At 48.6% G+C, this 16924-nt stretch overlaps 2 protein-coding genes and 2 non-coding genes across 4 annotated transcripts; 2 read left to right on the top strand and 2 right to left on the bottom strand.

The window, feature by feature from the left end:
* The first annotated feature begins 337 nt into the window (after window positions 1–337).
* TRNAD-GUC (transfer RNA aspartic acid (anticodon GUC)) lies at window positions 338–409 on the top strand. The gene has a single exon. It is a non-coding gene; the product is annotated as a tRNA-Asp (tRNA).
* A 1198-nt stretch (window positions 410–1607) lies between these two features.
* On the bottom strand, window positions 1608–1680 carry TRNAK-CUU (transfer RNA lysine (anticodon CUU)). Its single transcript has one exon. It is a non-coding gene; the product is annotated as a tRNA-Lys (tRNA).
* A 1037-nt stretch (window positions 1681–2717) lies between these two features.
* Window positions 2718–3203, bottom strand: LOC118094841 (histone H2B 1/2/3/4/6-like). Its single transcript, XM_035135542.3, has one exon. The coding sequence runs from the start codon at window positions 3154–3156 to the stop codon at window positions 2776–2778; it is 381 nt and encodes a 126-aa protein (XP_034991433.1). The 5' UTR covers window positions 3157–3203; the 3' UTR covers window positions 2718–2775.
* Window positions 3204–4091: 888 nt separating this feature from the next.
* LOC118094834 (zinc finger BED domain-containing protein 6-like) lies at window positions 4092–13076 on the top strand. The gene is made up of 2 exons (XM_035135534.3): window positions 4092–4296; window positions 9468–13076. The coding sequence occupies exon 2, from the start codon at window positions 9480–9482 to the stop codon at window positions 12159–12161; it is 2682 nt and encodes an 893-aa protein (XP_034991425.3). The 5' UTR covers window positions 4092–4296; window positions 9468–9479; the 3' UTR covers window positions 12162–13076.
* The last annotated feature ends 3848 nt before the right edge of the window (window positions 13077–16924 follow it).

Raw genomic sequence — 16924 nt, 5'->3', positions numbered from 1 at the left:
TACCCTGCTACGCAGTATGGCGAGCAGCCTTTGGATGAGAAGTGTTGCGGGAAGTGACTTTTCAAAAGATTGCGCTTCAAGGGAGTGCGTTTCCGATGGGCGAATTATCAACGTATTTTAGAACGAAGGAGTGGAGGAGGCTTGAGTAGAAAATCTTAATTATGTAAGGGCATAACGTCCAACAACTGCTTGAAAGTGTAGAATAATGGGCGATATCAGGACAATTTCAATATTTAGAATTCGCGCGCTATAAAGGGATTGGTTAGCTTCTTATTGACCCTTTCAGGTGGCAATACTCAGGAATACAGGATTTTTTCTCGCATACTTAGCTGTGCCTTCCTCGTTAGTATAGTGGTGAGTATCCCCGCCTGTCACGCGGGAGACCGGGGTTCGATTCCCCGACGGGGAGAAACGACTGTTTTCTTGAACAGTTTTATACAGTTTCTAACCAAAATCCATCAGCGACCATTGTCAAATACACCAGTTAAATAAAAAGACACGTCTTTTCTATTTTTACTATAAAGGTGCTGCATTGGCTTCATAAAAAAACAAATACACATAGGAAAGGGAGTCTCCACTCGACCTCCACAGAAAGGACTCAGGGCTATCCCGCGAAATGTATGTACACCGGTGTGAGGACCGACAAAGGGAAACCCTTTATACCACGCATAATTCATGAAATGTATTGTCGGTAGATCTGATGGCCGCAAGACTAGATGGTTTTACAAGGAGGGCTGACAAAGGAACGGGTATTAGATCTGTGATGGAACCCCCATTCTGAGGTGCAGTGTACCTGTGAATACCAGCTGAGAGGGAGAGAGCAGGAGCCGGGTCTGTTGTCTTCATTCTCTCCTGGCGGACTCTTTCAATAGCATCAGGATGCCGACTAATTAGTACAGAATATATTAGACTAAATAGACCTTTGGTTTGATTCAGAAGGGTGGTTATGGTATGGTATGGTATGGTATGGTATGGTATGGTAAGTTGTCAATAAAGAAAATTACTTTTTCATCTTTTAAACTATCATTGATTTTCAACCGGCGTAATCCAGTAGTGGCTTCGGCTGTTAACTGGAAGGCTGTGGTTTGAGGTCATCCAGGGGCCTCTACGATTTTCTTTAAAAAGAAAAGCTACTTCATAAGACAGCCTTAAAAAATGTAAAATAAACTGGGCTTTTGTTAACACAGTCGGTAGTTTTATGGCTTCTTTATTACTTTCAGCTCCTGTGTTTCATAGCAGACAGAGTCTCCAGAAATTAATTTGCAAAGGTGTTTGTAATGTTTTCTTCTTGCGCGGTGAAGCAATTTAGGAAAAAAAACAGAAACCACATGTGGCCCTACTAGACTACTCTTAAAAAGTGGGGGGGGATGGGGAAGAGGTCATATACCGTAAGTGTTGATAAAGAGCGTATTTTTAAAAAGACATGGATATAGGCCCTTTTTAAAAGTTATGCCATGTGATACAGTTCGTCATCTACTACTACCGGTACCTATTTTAATACAGGAAACGCGTGGAAAGAGCGTGAGCCTGCACTGTGCATTGTTTACCCATATTGATCTCTAATATATATACCGGTAGTTTTCCAAAGAACATAAAGAAAAATCTCGCGCCCAACGTGGGGCTCGAACCCACGACCCTGAGATTAAGAGTCTCATGCTCTACCGACTGAGCTAGCCGGGCTGCTGCTAAATGGTTCTCAAACACAGTTTATCACTCACTGGCTGTCTTGTTGCCAAATATTTCGTTCTTTACTTTAAAACAAGCAGATCGCAGTACATTAACGCAGTAGCTTAATAGCTTCGGGCATCACTTCCAGCTGGCCGTTTGGTGCCGGGTCAGGATCTGTATTTCTAGCGCAATCCAGGCTACTTCAGCAGCAAACCCTATTCAGTTCAATGAGACCTACTCAGAGGCAAGCGCCAAAGATTGCAGCCGTGACGTAATTGTCATTCGCCTTTATAAAAAGAATGACGGGAAATGGCTTTGTCGCCCTAACGTGGATTTAATGGTGAAGGGGAGAAATAATAATTAGGGAAACGCCATTCAGAAACCTCGAACAGGGTAGGAGGAACGCGGGGAAATTCAAAAGCCTCTCCCGCCCAAATAGCAAAACAGTGCTTTGAACAAATAGGTTCTTCTTTCAGGTTACAGAAGTACCGGTAGCAACCAGTCTCGCTATACCTTATTTTAGGTATGCACAATTACTATTTCACTGATAACATTAAGCCCGAGTCAAATAGGCCCATTGAAAGAAAGGAACCCAATACAGACCTATTTATTGGTCGACCCAGATTTAAGAGTAACGTTAGATAATAGCCGATCTCTTCCTGTCCCTCCCCTCCCTCATTTCTTGGTATTATTCCCCACTACAAAAGCACACCAAAGGATTCCCCCCTCCCCGGGAGGGGAAATAGCTGGGTATTAACACAAGGCGGAACAGCGCTTTTCAAATGAGAAAGTGGGTGGCTCTTAAAAGAGCCTTTGGGTTTCTGTCGAACTGTCCCAGGCAGAAGGGCACCCAGTTCACTTGGAGCTGGTGTACTTGGTGACGGCCTTGGTGCCCTCGGAGACGGCGTGCTTGGCCAGCTTAAAAAACATTGCATAAATTATACTTCTACATTCTAGGACTTTCCAAGTGTATAGGGAAAGTTACCAGAGACGGATCGCTGCATTGCTTCTGGAATGAACGTAATGATCAAAGCCCTCTTTTTGACAAGTTAAGTGGCTCTTAAAAGAGCCGTTGGGTTCAGTACGTATTTGCGAACGAGTCAAAAATTACTTGGAGCTGGTGTACTTGGTGACGGCCTTGGTGCCCTCGGAGACGGCGTGCTTGGCCAGCTCTCCGGGCAGCAGGAGTCTCACGGCGGTCTGGATCTCCCGGGAGGTGATGGTGGAGCGCTTGTTGTAGTGCGCCAGGCGGGAAGCCTCGGCCGCGATGCGCTCGAAGATGTCGTTGACGAAGGAGTTCATGATGCTCATGGCCTTGGACGAGATGCCAGTGTCTGGGTGCACTTGCTTGAGCACCTTGTAGACGTAGATGGAGTAGCTCTCCTTGCGGCTCTTCTTGCGCTTCTTGTCGCCCTTCTTTTGGGTCTTGGTGATGGCCTTCTTGGAGCCCTTCTTAGCCGCGGGGGCAGACTTGGCTGGCTCAGGCATTTTCGGTCTTCTCACTCAACTGCAATCTCGAGTAAGAGTGCTGGTGCTTTTGACCAGCTCCCTTATTTATAGTACGCTTATGTAAATGAGGGTTGCAAAGTGCGACGTCGCTATTGGACGGTTGTGAGCTTGCGTCACTCTCCAGAGTTCGAAGGATGTAAATGACCAGGATTCGAACGCTGCTGTGCTATTGGGCGGCCCGGGAGGCTTACGAACGAAACATTTCAGCTGCTGCCTCAAATTAAAAAGCCAGCCATCATATATTCAAATATTAGCTGCAAAAGCAAGCAAACAGACCTAAATAGATCAGATTGATAGATCCAGCCTTTTCCTCTACTTTTGCCTGTTGCCAGGTTGCAAAGCTATCATAAGGAAAATAATTAAGGGCTGTACAGTAGTTCATTATCCCGTGAAATTTTTAAAAACCAGGAAACGTAAATTTATTTTATGTACATGAGAAATACCAGCTGATGGGTTGATTTAATTGGAGCAGGGGACGGGAAACATGCAGGGTGGATCTAATCAATCGTTGCATTTCTCTCTCCATTTTTAGCATGCAATATGTGTCGAGGATGCATAATTGCAAAATAGAATTTACGCTAAGGGCTGGATTCAGTTCCTTTCACCACCCACCTGGTACAAATGCCCCAGAAAAATTCAGTGAGTAAAACGTGTAGGACTGCGAATGCACTCCTGTACACACCTCGCTAGAAATAAATCTCAGTGGGGCTTGCTTCCAAGGACCTATGCACAATAATCGGCACCTCACTCCCAATCCCTCGCCAAGCAAACCTACGAAAGTGTGGGTCGTGAAATGAATTTTGCGGAAGGAAAAAAAGAAATATGGGAAGTGAGGTATCCTGTAAGTCTTTTTTTTTTAACATCCGGGTGTTAGGTTTTTCTTCCGGGTGCTTTTTGTTCCTTTTTTATGTTTTTATATATCGCCTTGGAATAGATACCCTGCGAGATTTTAAAAAATAAATGAAAATCTATTTTTAAAATCGGGCGTCATTTTGCGCGCGTGCGTCTTTTTGCAATAAGGCGCATCGCTTAGTTGCAAGCCATCTCTGCAAAAAAATAAAAATAACTCTGAGGGATTGGATTGTTCCTGATAGTCGGTGCAGCTTCCATCTTGGATTGGTGAGTGTGTCCCGCTTTTAAGGGCAAAGATCGCTTTTGTCTCTCGTGTTTCGGTATCAGAGAAGGGCGTTGCATCTCCTTTTAAGCCACTGAGAGTTCAGTTAAAGAATACTCCTGCGGGGAGGAGGGAGGGGGAAGGCGTAGCAATGGCGATCCCCACCTTTTAAATATTTATTTTATTTATCTGTTGTTCTCTTCAGCAGCAACGTTTTAGATTTCATCCATATTTGTCTAGCTTCTAAAAAAATAAATTACAACAACCCTGTAAGGTAGGCTAGAGCTAGTCTCTCTACATTTCCCAGTATAGGGGAACTTCTCTATCCTGCTTCCCTTCGTGTTGAAAGACTTTTAACAGGTTAAATGAAACAATATTGTTCCTTTGTTTATTAATTACCTGCCTTTAACCCTAAGTGCACAGAGCAGATTACAGCATTAAAAAAGAAGAAGAAGCAATATTGAAAACAATGCAAAACAATATGTCGATAGACAATCAGAATAGATTGTTGTTGTTTAGTCGTTTAGTCGTGTCCGACTCTTCGTGACCCCATGGACCATAGCACGCCAGGCATTCCTGTCTTGCACTGCCTCCCGCAGTTTGGTTAAACTCATGTTCGTAGCTTCGAGAACACTGTCCAACCATCTTGTCCTCTGTCGTCCCCTTCTCCTAATGCCCTCAATCTTTCCCAACATCAGGGTCTTTTCCAAGGATTCTTCTCTTCTCATGAGGTGGCCAAAGTATTGGAGCCTCAGCTTCACGATCTGTCCTTCCAGGGAGCACTCAGGGCTGATTTCCTTAAGAATGGATAGGTTTGATCTTCTAGCAGTCCATGGGACTCTCAAGAGTCTCCTCCAGCACCATAATTCAAAAGCATCAATTCTTCGGCGATCAGCCTTCTTGATGGTCCAGCTCTCACTTCCATACATCACTACTGGGAAAACCATAGCTTTAACTAAACGGACCTTTGTCGGCAAAGTGATGTCTCTGCTTTTTAAGATGCTGTCTAGGTTTGTCATTGCTTTTCTCCCAAGAAGCAGGCGTCTTTTAATTTCGTGACTGCTGTCACCATCTGCAGTGATCAAGGAGCCCAAGAAAGTAAAATCTCTCACTGCCTCCATTTCTTCCCCTTCTATTTGCCAGGAGGTGATGGGACCAGTGGCCATGATCTTGGTTTTTTTGATGTTGAGCTTCAGACCATATTTTGCGCTCTCCTCTTTCACCCTCATTAAAAGGTTCTTTAATTCCTCCTCGCTTTCTGCCATCAAGGTTGTGTCATCTGCATATCTGAGGTTGTTGATATTTCTTCCGGCAATCTTAATTCCGGCTTGGGATTCATCTAGTCCAGCCTTTCGCATGATGAATTCTGCATATAAGTTAAATAAGCAGGGAGACAATATACAACCTTGTCGTACTCCTTTCCCAATTTTGAACCAATCAGTTGTTCCATATCCAGTTCTAACTGTAGCTTCTTGTCCCACATAGAGATTTCTCAGGAGACAGATGAGGTGATCAGGCACTCCCATTTCTTTAAGAACTTGCCATAGTTTGCTGTGGTTGACACAGTCAAAGGCTTTTGCATAGTCAATGAAGCAGAAGTAGACGTTTTTCTGGAACTCTCTAGCTTTCTCCATAATCCAGCGCATGTTTGCTATTTGGTCTCTGGTTCCTCTGCCCTTTCGAAATCCAGCTTGCACTTCTGGGAGTTCTCGATCCACATACTGCCTAAGCCTGCCGTGTAGAATTTTAAGCATAACCTTGCTAGCGTGTGAAATGAGCGCAATTGTGCGGTAGTTGGAGCATTCTTTGGCACTGCCCTTCTTTGGAATTGGGATGTAGACTGATCTTCTCCAATCCTCTGGCCATTGCTGAGTTTTCCAAACTTGCTGGCATATTGGGTGTAGCACCTTAACAGCATCATCTTTTAAAATTTTAAATAGTTCAGCTGGAATATCATCACTTCCACTGGCCTTGTTATTAGCAGTGCTTTCTAAGGCCCATTTGACTTCACTCTCCAAGATGTCTGGCTCAAGGTCAGCAACCACACTATCTGGGGTGTATGAGACCTCCATATCTTTCTGGTATAATTCCTCTGTGTATTCTTGCCACCTCTTCTTGATGTCTTCTGCTTCTGTTAGGTCCTTACCACTTTTGTCCTTGATTATGGTAATCTTTGTACGAAATGTTCCTTTCATATCTCCAATTTTCTTGAACAGATCTCTGGTTTTCCCCATTCTATTGTTTTCCTCTATTTCTTTGCATTGCTCATTTAAGAAGACCCTCTTGTCTCTCCTTGCTGTTTTTTGGAAATCTGCATTCAGTTTCCTGTATCTTTCCCTATCTCCCTTGCATTTTGCTTGCCTCCTCTCCTCCGCTATTTGTAAGGCCTCGTTGGATAGCCATTTTGCTTTCTTGCATTTCCTTTTCCTTGGGATGGTTTTCGTTGCTGCCTCCTGTATAATGTTACGAGCCTCCATCCATAGTTCTTCAGGCACTCTGTCCACCAAATCTAAATCCTTAAACCTGTTCCTCACTTCCACTGTGTATTCATAAGGGATTTGATTCAGATTGTATCTTACTGGCCCAGTGGTTTTTCCTACTTTCTTCAGTTTAAGCTGGAATTTTGCTATAAGAAGCTGATGATCTGAGTTACAGTCAGCTCCAGGTCTTGTTTTTGCTGACTGTATAGAGCTTCTCCATCTTTGGCTGCAGAGAATATAATCAATCTGATTTCGATGCTGCCCATTTGGTGATATCCATGTGTAGAGTCGTCTCTTGTGTTGTTGGAAGAGAGTGTTTGTGATGACCAGCTTGTTCTCTTGACAGAACTCTATTAGCCTTTGCCCTGCTTCATTTTGAACTCCAAGGCCAAACTTGCCAGTTGTTCCTTTTATCTCTTGATTCCCTACTTTAGCATTCCAATCCCCTGTAATGAGAAGAACATCCTTCTTTGGTGTCATTTCTAGAAGTTGTTGTAGGTCTTCATAGAATTGGTCAATTTCACTTTCTTCAGCACCGGTAGTTGGTGCATAAACTTGGATTACTGTGATGTTAAAAGGTCTGCCTTGGATTCGTATCGAGATCATTCTGTCATTTTTGAGATTGCATCCCATTACAGCTTTTGCCACTCTTTTGTTGACTATGAGGGCCACTCCATTTCTGCTACAGGATTCTTGCCCACAGTAGTAGATATGATAGTCACCCGAACTGAATTCGCCCATTCCCTTCCATTTTAGTTCACTGATGCCCAGGATGTCGATATTTATTCTTGTCATCTCATTTTTGACCACATCCAGCTTACCTCCACTCATGGTTCTTACATTCCAGGTTCCTATGCAATATTTTTCTTTACAGCATCGGACTTTCCTTTCGCTTCCAGGCATATCCGCAACTGAGCGTCCTTTCGGCTTTGGCCCAGCCGCTTCATCAGCTCTGAATCTACTTGTACTTGTCCTCCGCTCTTCCTCAGTAGCATGTTGGACGCCTTCCGACCTGAGGGGCTCATCTTCCAGCGTCATAACTTTTATATGCCTGTTGTCTTTGTCCATGGAGTTTTCTTGGCAGGGATACTGGAGTGGCTTGCCAGTTCCTTCTCCAGGTGGATCACGTTTAGTCAAAACTCTCCACTATGACCTGTCCATCTTGGGTGGCCCTGCATGGCATAGCTCATAGCTTCTCTGAGTTATTCAAGCCCCTTCGCCACGACAAGGCATTGATCCATGAAGGGGTCAGAATAGATAGATATGAACAATAGTGTGTGGGGAGGGGGTCCTCTGTTTCTCCAGATGCTGCTGCCCTCCAGCTCCCATCCTCCCTGACCATTGGGTATGCTGGCTGGGGGGGGGGGGAGTTTGGAGCCCAACAAGGTACAGGCTTCGTTGTTCCTGCTATCAAAGAGCTTCTGGTCAAGGTGCTAGGAAAGGGAAATTGGTGGTGGGATTTGCCAACCAGCTTTAAACACCTTTGGAGATTGGAATGTTTTGTTCCTGCTCCTGGAGGAGGTCTGTAAAAGGCTAGGCTGGGTGAACTTCTCTAGAGAGGGAGTTACTTCTAGAGTAGCGGCACCTCTACCACCAAAGGCTATAGCTCAGCAGCGGAGCATGTGCCATGCATGTAGAAGGCGCATTGGGACGTAGGGCTGGGGGTGTCGCCTGCCTGGCCGAAACCCCTGGAGAGCAGCTGGCAGTATATGATACTAACACCCCTTCCAACATTTCTCTGATCAAAATACAGTAGAGGACTTCTATATACAGTGGTACCTTGGTTCTCAAACTTAATCCGTTCCGGAAGTCCATTCCGAAACCAAAGCGTTCCAAAACCAAGGCGCACTTTCCCATAGAAAGTAATGCACAACGGATTAATCCATTCCAGACTTTTAAAAACAACCCCTAAAACAGCAATTTAACATGAATTTTACTAGCTAATGAGACCATTGATCCATAAAATGAAAGCAATAAACAATGTGCTGCAGTCACGCAATCAATCAATCAATCAATCAATCAGGGGCTTAACTGGGTTCCACACAGTCAACAAAGAAAGAGCTGCAAAAACAAAAATGCAAAATAAATAGCAAGAACAGACAGACCTCAGCGTAACACTCAAAACGGAAGTGTGTCACTCAAATTATTATTATTATTATTATTTATTATCACGGTATTATTATTAAAATATGCCTACTGCTATTCATCGGAAGATCTATGGCATTTCACAAGAAAAACCAACAGAAAATACATAATGGCACAATGGGTCAGTGCATCTGCCTGTTAACCAGAAGGTCGGCAGTTTGAGCCTACCCAGGGACAGCTGTGGGCAAGATTCCTGCATTGCAGGAGATTGGACTAGATGACCCATAGGGTCCCACCCAGCGCTACAATTCTATGAGAAGAACAAAAGCAAAGCAGTAACAGTTTTGGAACACATCTAATAGGCTATCAGAAGTTACGTTCCATGAAAGATTGCCCAGAAAGGAATGTGAACCTTGAGCTGACAGAGATGTCCCACTCTTGCGGTGTGAAAAGTTGTGGGTATGGGAGGGGAGAGGAAGGCGGGACAGCACATTGCCCTTTGTTTCCTGAATTTGAGCGTCTGCTTTTAAAAGAAGCTGCTGGGCTTCTGAGTGATCAGAGGGAACCTGCCTGGAATGAAACACTTGTGTTCCTTTTCCTCCCCTTTCCAGGGCTCCTCTGCCATGATGCCAAGGCGCGGCCGGGGCAGAAGAGCCCAGCTGGCGACTTTTCCCCGGAGAGGCATGGCCATCCACCTCCAGGAGCCTCACTTCGCAGGTGCGCCGGAGACCGGCGTTTCCCGTGAACCATTCCCCGTCATGGCTGCCCCGGCGGTTTCTTTGCAGCCAGCGATGAAGGAGGAGGAGGAGTGTGGCCCGTCGACGACAAGCGTGCATGACCTCTTTTCTTACCTGAAGGAGAAAGAAGACGAGGAGGACGAGGATGCGGCAGAGTTGGGCGCTTTCTCTCCGGCGGCGTCCAACCAGCTGGGGGCGAAGGAGCCTGGCCACCCTGAGGCTCAAGAGATACTCTCGTACCTCAAGAAGGAGGAGGACGAGGATGGAGACGAGGTCATTGAGAGAGTGTCTTTCTCCCCGCCCCACGTCCTCCACCCACAGTCTGCTCCTCCAGGGACCTACATGCCCGCCGGCACCATGGGCAGGGCGGGCATTGAGATGGTGCATTTCTTCACCCCCATGACGCACGTCTCGGCCTCTCACCACCATCACAAGCGTGGGCGTGACCGGGAAGTACTGGTGGTGGACGGCATCCCCACACATGCCCCCAAGAAAACCACCTCAGCCGTGTGGGATTATTTCACCCTGGATCCCAGGGAGCCGTGTGTGGCCGTCTGCAGCACTTGCCAGAAGCGAGTGCGCAGGGGCAAGGACGGGGGCACCCGCCCCGGCACCACGGCCCTCCACAAACACCTGAAGGTGCACCACGGGCTCCACTTGCCGGGTGTCGCAGTGGTCCCTCCTTCGCCCCTGATGCCCCTGAAGGAGAGGCCGCACGGCCCGACCATCGTGGTCACCGAGCCACCCGCCCCGGCCTTCCAGCCCACACGCCAGGAGAGGAACCAGCCGTACTACCCGCCAACACACTCGGCAGCCATCCAGTTGGCTTCGGAAACGGCCTGGATGCTTGCCATGGACATGCAGCCCCCTTCGTACGTGGAAAGCGATGGGTTCCGCCGGCTGATGGCCACCGCCCAGCCCCGCTGGAAAATCCCTGGGCGCGCATTCTTCGCCACGAAGGCTGTGCCTGAGCTGTCCAAGGTGGTGTCCCGAGCTGTCCGCCAAGCGGTGGTGGGCAGCGTGGGCCGTACAGTCCACATTGCCATAGACACCTGGTCGGGCCGGCAGATGGCCTCCTACATGTCGGTGACGGGGCACTGGGTGGCCGAGTCGGCGGGCGTCCTCTCGCGGCATCACGCCACCTTGTCGGTGTGTGCCTTCGAGGGGCCGTGCTCAGCCGAGGACATCTGCCACAAGCTGAGGGAGGTGCTGCAAGACTGGCTCTACGACCTAAAGACCGGGGGCGTGGTCCTGGACGACGGGGCCAACACTGCAAAGGCTGTGCGCGAGCTGCGCCTCAAGTACGTCCCTTGCCTGGCGCGTTGCCTGAAGCTGGTGGTGAAGGCCTTCTTGGCGGCCGACGCCCACGTCGCCCGGCTGCTGAAGACATCCCGAAGGATCTGTACTCGCTACAAGCACTCAACGGCGGTCCGGCGCCGCCTGCTGGAGGCGCAGGCCATCCTGGGCTCACACCGGCAGCCAGTGGGGCAAGAGCCTCCCCGGAGATCCAACTCCACGCTGCGGATGCTGGAGAGCCTCTACCGGGAGCGGCAAGCCGTCAGCGCCATCTTCGAGCAAGACGAGGAGGCCGCCTTGCTGCACCTGACGCCGGCGGACTGGAAGGTGGTGAAGTGTCTGGTGGAGATTCTCAAGCCCTTTGAGGATGCCGCCACACTGGTCACCCGCCCAGACGCCACTCTCTGCCAGGCTCTCCCTATGCTGTGGTTCCTGGAGGAGCAGCTGCGGGCCTTGAGGACCAGGTACTACCAGGAGAACAACAACACGGCGGCCCACCTCACCACACAGGCCCTGGACTGCCTGGAAGCCCAAAACCAGCTGAGCGAGATGAAGGGCACCCTCATGTGCCGGGTGGCTGCCTTCCTCGACCCCCGCTTCAGGGATATCACCACCATGAAGCTGGGCGGTGCCGACACGGGCGATGCGGCCATGCTGAGGGAGCACATCCTTGACTTGGCCACCAGGTCCTATGTGCCTCCGGGGCCCGACGCCGAGTTCTCCCCGATGGGGCGCTCATCACCACAGCAGCCCAGCAGCAGCAGTGGACCCCCCGGCTCGGCGGCGTGGCAGTTCACCATGAAGCGCTGGCGGGCGATTACCAAGAGCGACCCCGCCATGGGCCTGGCATCCGAAGGAGGGGCGGCGGCGGCCCTGCGGGAGATGGAGGAGTATCTCCACGACAATGTGGACCACATCGGGGAGAACGCTGACCCCATGCTGTACTGGCAGGGGAAAATGGGGGTCTGGCCGGCCCTCTTCAAGGTGGCCCTGTTCCATTTCGGGTGCCCACCCACGTCGGTGCCCTCCGAGGATGTCCCCGGGGGCACCGGTTCATTGGCAGACAGGGGGCAACCCACGAACCTCTCGCCGGCCAACGTGAAGATGCTGACCTTCATCCGAAAGAATCGCCACCTCGTCCCGCAAGACTGGAGGCTCTCCCTGGGAGACCTGCCCTCCTCGCAAGGCACCATGGGGTCGAGGGAGGACTTGGATCTGGAAGACGAGGAAAACCTTTTGACGGCAGATGAGGAACTTGAGGAAAAGCCATGAGGAGCATGGCCTCGTTTTGAAGCATTCTCAAAAAGGGGACAGCTGTTGTGGGCGTAGTTGCCTTGCAGAAAAGTGTTAACCTTTTAAAAAGGAGGGAGGGAGGGTAGGAATTAGTCCAAACCTGTTGCAAATTTTGTCTGTTGTGTTTTAAAGTTAAGGACTTTGGTTGTTGTTGTTGTTGTTGTGAGAAGTATTGGACGACGCAGTCGCTTCCTCTGCAGGCGGGACTCCCCCGCTGGACCCATTTGTAGATGAAAGACTTGCTGTGCATTAGAGCAGGATCCTGCCTTGTGTGGCCCATCAAGGCGAATGGAACCCGCCAGGTGCTATGGTTGGCCCAGCAGGTCCTCGGCAAACCTCCAGTCACTTACATCAGACTGCAGGAGCAAAGAAGCTGTCAAGCACAGCTGCAAAGCTTTGAGCAGCCCTCCATCGTGTAGCCAAGGGGTAGTCAACCTTTTTATACCTACCTCCCACTAATACATCTTTCTTGATGGTAATATTTCCTTACCGCCCACCAGTGCTTGATGGGAGGAGGATTCAGCTTGTGCCATAGAACCCCCTACCGCCCACCTAGATTCTTGAAATGCCCACTAGTGGTTGGTAGGGACCAGCCTGACAACCCTTGGTGTAGCCAGTTTTGTGAATGAAGCCGGAATGTGCAGCCTGTAGTTGTAGAAACCCCCTTTTAACAATGATGCTGTGCGTTGATTCTGTCTTTAGAAATGGTGCTAGGGTGGGGGGGGGGTGGAGTTTAAAGAAAACAAGTACTTGCCATTTTCAGAACTTTTAGACTCATTTTAACTGGATGTTTCGAAACGCTTATTTTTAAAAATCCTAACTGCTCTCTCGAGTCACTAACATGAAATAAGCTCAAAACGAAACAAGCTACCCAAATAAAAACATTCCTTCGAGGAGATGAAAGACCTGTGTGTTTCATTTTTATCCCTCTTGCCCCTTCAGTCACAGCTGCACTAGGAGCCCAGTTTTGATATGCAAAAAGAATAAGTGATACCTTGCCGCGAGAGGTGGCGATGTCGTCACCTGGTTAGAGAAGTCTAAAAGGAGATTTGACGAATTGTGTGGCAGAGGAGAGTCAGCTGTGGCTGTTAGCCACCACTGCCAAATGAAACCTCCATGTTCGGAAGCAGTCTATCTCCCAAGTACCAGTGGCATAACTTGAGCAGCAGCTTGGGAGGGTTGTTGCTATTATGGCCTGCTTCGTAAGCTTCATAAGAGGCATCTGCTAGGCTACTGCAGAACACAAGACTCTCAAATTGGATGGTTTGTCTGAACCCAGATAGCTTTTGCTACGTCTCGCCCCACATTTATTTATGAGGGCAGTATTAGCTCTTTATTCGGCCAAGAATATTCTTCTGGAGCAGCTTGAAGAGCTCAATAAGACAGTCCTTGCCCCAAAGTTTACAATTCAAGCAGGGGCGTAGCCAGGATCAAGACTAGGGGGGGGGGGGCAAGCCATGGTCATTCAGGGGCGGGGCCACAAAGTGGGAACATGAGCGGGGCTACAGGGCAGCTGGCCTGACGACATCGTGGCGGCGGCAGCGGCCACCTTGTGCTTCTGGGGCTGGCAGCGGCGGCGGCTACCCTGCTTGGCTGGAGAGGACGGGAGGGTCGGGCAGGCGATAGGAGGTGACAGGGCGGGCAAGGGCAAGGCAAGGCACGGCCGCAGTCACGACGGCTCTGAGGCATTGCTGCATATCAGCATAATATTTCAACCATGTTGTGGGTTCAAGCCCCACCTTAGGAAAAAAATCCCTGCATTGCAGGGGGTTGGACTAGATGACCCTTGTGGTCCCTTCCGACTACAATTCTATGATTCTATTGATATATTGCCATAGCATATGCATCATTCTGCTTTCTTGAATTGTCCTACTCCTAGGCATAGCAGCCAACTCCTAAAGGCCTAGATGCCTCCCCCCCCCACAATTACTAGTAAATACCGTATTTGAAAGAGTCATCCCCCCCCATGTTGATGGGCTTTCTATGTGGGGCTTATCTGCCCCCCCCCCAGTATTTTATTAAGGATGGAAGAGGGGGGGAAGGAAAGAAGAAATAGGTAGAGGGATAACTCATATTTGTGGGTGCCTCTGGGTGATGCTGTGATGCTGGAACTCTGCAGCAAGAGGACGGGAGGGTTGGGCAGGCGAGAGGGGGTGGCAGGGCGGGCGAGGGCGAGGCAAGGCACGGCCGCAGTCACGACGGCTCCGAGGCGTTGCTGCATATCAGCATAATATTTCAACCATGTTGTGGGTTCAAGCCCCACCTTGTGGGAAAAATCCTGCATTGCAGGGGGTTGGACTAGATGACCCTTGTGGGCCCTTCCGACTACAATTCTATGATTCCATTGATATATTACCATAGCATATGCATCATTCTGCTTCCTTGAATTGTCCTACTCCTAGGCATAGCAGCCAGCTCCTAGAGGCCTATGTGCCTCCCCCCCCAATTACTGGTAAATACCGTATTTGAAAGAGTCACCCCCCCCAATTTTGATGGGCTTTCTATGTGGGGCTTATCTGCCCCCCCCCCAGTATTTTATTAAGGATGGAAGAGGGAGGGGAGGAAGGAAGAAATAGAGAGAGGGATAACTCACATTTGTGGGTGCCTCCGGGTGACGCTGTGATGCTGGAACTCTGCAGCAAGAGGAAGATACTGGTACGCCTGTACAGGAGCCTTGTAAGCAGCTTTCTCTCTCCTTGATTTACAGCAGGCACGTCCAACAGGTAGATTGTGATCTACCAGTAGATCACTGGATGTCTGTGGTAGATCACTGCTAGATCACTGGCACCCCTAAAAAAAGCTCACCCAAAATTTTCCTCCTCCCTAAAAAAAAGCTGAACTATGACCTAAAGCCCTAAACAAAAATGGGCCTCCCTCCCTCCTAAAAGAAGCTCAACAAGTTTGACCTAAACCCAAAAAAACAGGGCTTCCCTTCCTTAAAAAAACTCAACAGCTTTGACCTGAACCCCCCAAAAGGGGGTAGATCACTCCCAGTTTTTAACTCTGTGAGCAGAGTCTCTTGGGAGATGGCCACCCTGATTTACAGTATACAGATGCAGGAGGAGGGGCAGACTGGAACACCACTGCTTTTTATAAACATCACTGTGTCTATCAAAGCTACAGCCCCCCTTTCTTATTCACTTCCTTTTAGCCTTGCAGAGCCACCTTAGTCAAATTGAATCCTCTGCACCCTCATTAAATCGCCAATAGAACTCTTAATGCTCATTAACAACTCCCACTGAAGAACAATAGGGTGAAGTGGTGAGATATCAAACCTTGCCTGAAGGGATATTCTGCTCCATTGTCTTAACTGCTTCAGTACTGGTAGCCACTTTGCTTTATTTATTTGATGTGTTTTTGTTACAGCTGTGTGCCCCCCCCCCCCCGGCAAGTGGAGAGCTGCTCTCGCTAAAGCAAAGCCCTTTCCACTTCAGTTTTTGGAGGGGAAAAGTGCTGGTTATGGTCTGTAAAATACAATAATGTTTCGCTTCTGGGGGGGCTTTATAATCTAATATTAACACCCTGAACTTGACCCGGAAGCAAATTGGCAACCAGTGCAGATCTCTGAACACAGGAGTTCTGTGCAGACAAGACTTCACCCTTGTTAGCAATCTGTGCTAACTGCTTCCAGATCAAGTGTGATCAAGTGTAAGGAAAGCCCCCATAGAGCATTTTGCAGTAACCCAATATTTCATTCACGCTTTCTGCTTCTGTCTAACTACAATCACCTGCAAAGAACCTTATTCTTTGCAACTGCCACAGGTCCTCAGCAATTTCGTGGCAGACGTGTTGGATTCTGACCCCTTGCATTACCTGCAGAGGGATGGTGGAGAAGGAATGTTGAGATACTAACAGCCATTCAATGGAAAGGGTCCTTTTTTCAGGCAGGGCTTCTGTGCATGGGATAGAAATGCAACAGGTGAAGCTTCTTCCACTCATCACGACATCTCCACCCCGGGAACGTTTCACCAGGTGAGTTTCAGCCACATTAAAAGCACAGGGACCCTGCTGAGAATGAACTGGGAGAGCAAAGCTGGAGGCTTCAAAGCAGGCAGGCATGTGCTCTGCATAAAGGTCTTAATAACACTGGAATTTATCCAGAGCTGTCTCTCCTTTGTTTTATTTACATCCCACTTTTCCTTCAAGGAGCTCAACATGGCATCCATGGCTTTCCGCCTTCTGCATTTTATCCTCACAAAAAACCCTGTGAAGTAGCTCAGGCTAAGAGTCAGTGAGCTTTGTGGCTGAGTACAGATTTGAACCCTGGTCTCCCAGCTCCTAGTCCAGCACTCTCACCACTACACACTAGCTCTTACATGGCATACACGTGCATTGATAATAGCACTATTTCTGAGGGTTGGTTTTCATAGTTTTAAAGTCGGAGATGGAACTTAGAGGTGAGCTACAGTTCAGCTTTCTGCTCAGTGCAGGAATCCTACAATGCAGAATAGGACTCCTTCATGAGAGATGGTGCTTAAACCTCTGTTTTAAAAGTTAAGTGTGAAGGAGAGCCCATCACCTCTCAAGGCTAGTCAAAGGTACTTTTGCCTTCAGTAAGTCTTTCCTGATGGACAGCCAAAATCTGCTTCTAGGGAGTTTCCATCAGTCAGTTTTGTTAGTTGCAAGGACCGTGTTGACCTGAATATAAGCCACACCCGAAATAAGCAGCACCTTTAATATTGGAGGGGGTGGGCTGCATACTGGGGGTGGGGAGCCAAGCTGCATTATCAGTGGCCTTTTCC

The sequence above is a fragment of the Zootoca vivipara genome, chromosome 12, assembly GCF_965207765.1.
Source record: "Zootoca vivipara chromosome 12, rZooViv2.hap1.1, whole genome shotgun sequence".
Classification (NCBI taxonomy): domain Eukaryota; kingdom Metazoa; phylum Chordata; class Lepidosauria; order Squamata; family Lacertidae; genus Zootoca; species Zootoca vivipara.
This window is presented reverse-complemented; position numbering and strand designations above follow the sequence as displayed.